Raw genomic sequence first — 3,544 nt, forward strand, 5'->3', positions numbered from 1 at the left:
CTAAGGAATCCTGGAAGCTGCAGTTCATGGTGGCCCCAGAGCTCTCTGATGATAGAGAAGCCTCAAGGTCTCCCCAAACCTCGGCTCCCAGGACCCCCTAGCATGGAGCCAAGGCAGCCCAAGGGGTCTTAAGAGGGATGATTTCTGCAGGGTGGTCTGGACCGAAGTTGTGGGCTTCAGGTCTGGCCATCTTCTCTCTTGCACCTAAGGCTCTGTTTGCAAGGCAGGAGCTTGGAGAGCCTCAGCCTGGAAAGGTCAGCGTCGCAGTGGAGGAGAGTTAATGAGGAGCCCTGAGTTGTTCCTCCTCCTCCTTCTTTGCCTTGCCTTTGCTCTCCTCCTCCCGCTTTCCTCTCCTGCTGCTGCCACCGCAGAGCCCAGCATCGCTGCCCAGGATCCCTTTCCTTCCTCCTCAAGGGAGCATTGCATTGGAGGAGGAGGAGGAGGAGGAGGAGGAGGAGGAGGAGGAGGAGGACTGGAGCTCTCCAAGGTGCTGCTGCTCCTGCCGCCGGCTCTTGCAAACCGCATGCCTGCCTCTCTGCCTGGCTCTTCCTCCTGCTTCCACACGTTCTGGCTCCACGCATCCCTGGGCAGGAAGGGATCATGGTCTTTGCGCCAGGTAACGATGATGCACTTTCTCTCCTGCTGGCCCTCAGCTCCTTGCTTTTGCTTCCCCCCTTTTGCAGGATTCAGGACCCATCGCACCTAGTCCTTCCCTTGCCTCCCTCCCCCCAAACAATGCTCCTGTTCCCAGCAGGGTCACCAGACCTCGTCCTCCTTTTCCTGGACGTGACCTCCATTCCAAGCCTTTTGCCCAGGAGGCAGTTCAAAAGGTTCTCCATTTTGAGCAGGACTAAAAAGAATGGTTTATATATTATGTAGGGTGGGCAGATGAAGTCCTCCTTTTCCAGGACCCTTGTCCTCCATCTCAGCTTTCTGCCCAGGAGGAAGTCCAAAAGGTCTTCCATTTTGAGCACTGCTAAGAAGGATGATTGATATATACTGTATTACACAGAGTGACCAGACTTAGTCCTCCTTTTCCAGGACCTGTCCCCCAGTTCAGCCTTCTGTCCAGGAGCAATCCCAAAAGGTCCTCCATTCTGAGCATCACTAAGATGGACAAATTTATATTGATCTGGGGTTTTTTAGCTTTTCTTTGGGGACATCTGATGTTTTTCTGGGATGTCCTACATTTTGGGGTGCCTTGTCCTCCTTTGTGTCGAGGGCATCTGGTCACCCTAGTTCCAAGATCTTGTCCCAACTGAGAGGCAGGTGCAGAGATGTTGGTCCAGGGGTCACCTGCAATGATGGTTCAGTCCCTTTTGGTTTGGGCTAGATAAAGGGTGGTGTAGAGGTCTGAGTGTTGGACTTTGGAGACCAGGATTAAAGTCCCAGCTCAGCCGTGAAACCCACTGGGTGACCTTGGTCAAGTCACACACTCTCAGCCTCAGGGGAAGGAAATGGTAAACCTCCTCTGAAGAAATCTTGCCAAGAAAATTCCATGATAGTTAGGGTTGCCATAAGTTTGAAACAACTTGAAGGCACAAAACAACAAGATGAAGGGTTGTAGTTGAATCCCAGCAGCTCTGGAGTAAAGTTATGAAAGAAAGATAGAGCCAGGAGGGAAAACATAGGTATTAGTGGATTGAATCAGTCGGGGGAAGCCAGAATCCTGAACTTGCAAGACCTGAGCATGGCTGCTGATAGCAGAGTGACTTGGAGGTCTCTTATTCATAGGGTTGCCATAAATCAAAGTCAACTTGACAGCAGTTAACAACAACAAGGTAACAATGGGATTTCTTCTTCTTCTCTAGCAGAAAATCAGAGTCCCCTCTGTGAGTGAAAAAGTGTATCCTTTTGGTTCCCTTTTTGCCTTCACAGATATCCTTATGAAATTGTAAGGTGGCATTTCCACAAAAAAGGAGCAAGGGCTACAGCATCTAAATGAAACCTATCCCCATCCTAGATGTTTCCCTACGTTGTGTTGAAGAGGCAATGCATGAGAGAGACTGACACATACATTCATAAATATTCATGCACATATGTAGATTCTGTTTTATTCTTCTGCTGTAAACCACCTTGGGTCCCATAGTTAGAAATATATATCAAGCAAACAAACAAACATCACCCAGCAGAACTTTATGGCTAAACTTATATGCCTGCTGTCTTGCAAAGAGACAGTTGCACTCATCGGGACTGACTTCTGAGTAGAAAGGAGCAGGTGCGTGCTGCCAATCTCACTTGAGAGTCCATATGTTCTCTTCAAGCCACTAAATCTGTAAGAAGCTCATTAGGCTGAGAAGAAATCATTTCAAAAAGTGTCGCTTCAAGAAATAGTAAGAGAATCTGTAAACAAAAATAGAAGAAAAACTGTTTTTGACCAATTGAAAGTCAGTCTCTATGCATAGTGCTCAGAAGTAAGTCTGACTAAATTTACTAGGATTTGGAATTATTTTTCAGCATTCATTTTGTGCAAGTGTTATAGAAATGCAACCTTACAGTACAATTTTGCATGTGTCTACACAGACACCAGCCCTTTTGACTTCAGCAGAGGCTTTCTCTGAGGAAAGTAGGTATAGGACTGCAGCCTTTGGTGCAAAACACACTGCAGAAATAATCCAGTTTGAGACTGCTTTAACTGCCCTGGCTCAGTTCTAGGGAATTCTGTGAACTAGAGTTCTGTGAGACATTTAGCCTCCTCTGTCAGAGAGCTCTGGTACCACAACAAATTACAGTTCCCAGAATTTCATAGCACTGAGCTGTGGCAAAGTGATGTCAAACTGGATTATTTCTGCAATGCAGATGCAGCCTTAGTGTGAAATATATGTAGTAGAAGAACCACATTAAATTCATTAAGATGTAACAGAGAGTAAGGCTTGTAAGCTTTCCTCAGATAGTTTTGAATTTCAGTAGGAGCTGGGCTATAGTCAACACTGTAGTAAAACTAATAAAACTATTACATTAACTGAACCTAACTTCCACTGAAGTCACTGGGACAAATTGCATTGACTGATTTAAGTCCCATTAATTTCAGTAAGAACTAAGTTCAACAAACCTAGGGCCCATTCACATTATAAAAAAAATCGGTTTTGAAACCGATTCAATCACGTGAAGTTCCTACTCACCCCGAATCTCACACAAGCGAATCCGGGGCTTGCACATCCGTTCCGTGGTAAATGGCCCCTAGCGCGGGTCTTTTGAAATCGGCACAAATACCGTTTCTTTTTAAAAAACCCGGGTCCTGGGAATGAGAACTTTGCCTCGATCACGATCGAGGCAAATTGAGGGAGGGATTTAGGCCAGAGGGTGGGCAAAGGGCAAGGCATTTCCTCCCCTCATCGGAGGGGAGGGGGGAGGAGGAAAGAGCCCTGGGCAGAAGGGAGCAAGGGAAGGCATTCTTTAGGAGCCTCTTTTCCCTGCATCCCCTGCCCAAAGCCCTCTGTCGCTGGGCATTCCTTCCCTTGCAGGAGGAAAAAATCACGGAGCTCATGTCAGGCAAACTCCCCCCCCTTTTCAAATGCAAACAATTTCTATTCCAGAATGTATA

General features: G+C 47.0%; 1 protein-coding gene across 2 annotated transcripts in view; it reads left to right on the forward strand.

Annotated features, from left to right (window-relative positions):
• The first annotated feature begins 478 nt into the window (after nucleotides 1-478).
• Nucleotides 479-3,544, forward strand: part of LOC121917311 (A-kinase anchor protein inhibitor 1-like) — a 10,479-nt gene continuing 7,413 nt past the window's right edge. For both annotated transcript variants that reach the window (XM_042443161.1, XM_042443162.1), the window contains exon 1: nucleotides 479-616. In XM_042443161.1, coding sequence (XP_042299095.1) covers nucleotides 601-616 — 16 coding nt within the window. In that variant the 5' untranslated portion in view covers nucleotides 479-600. The remainder of the gene's footprint in view (nucleotides 617-3,544) is intronic.

Source organism: Sceloporus undulatus, unplaced genomic scaffold (assembly GCF_019175285.1).
Source record: "Sceloporus undulatus isolate JIND9_A2432 ecotype Alabama unplaced genomic scaffold, SceUnd_v1.1 scaffold_15, whole genome shotgun sequence".
Taxonomy (NCBI): Eukaryota; Metazoa; Chordata; class Lepidosauria; order Squamata; family Phrynosomatidae; genus Sceloporus; species Sceloporus undulatus.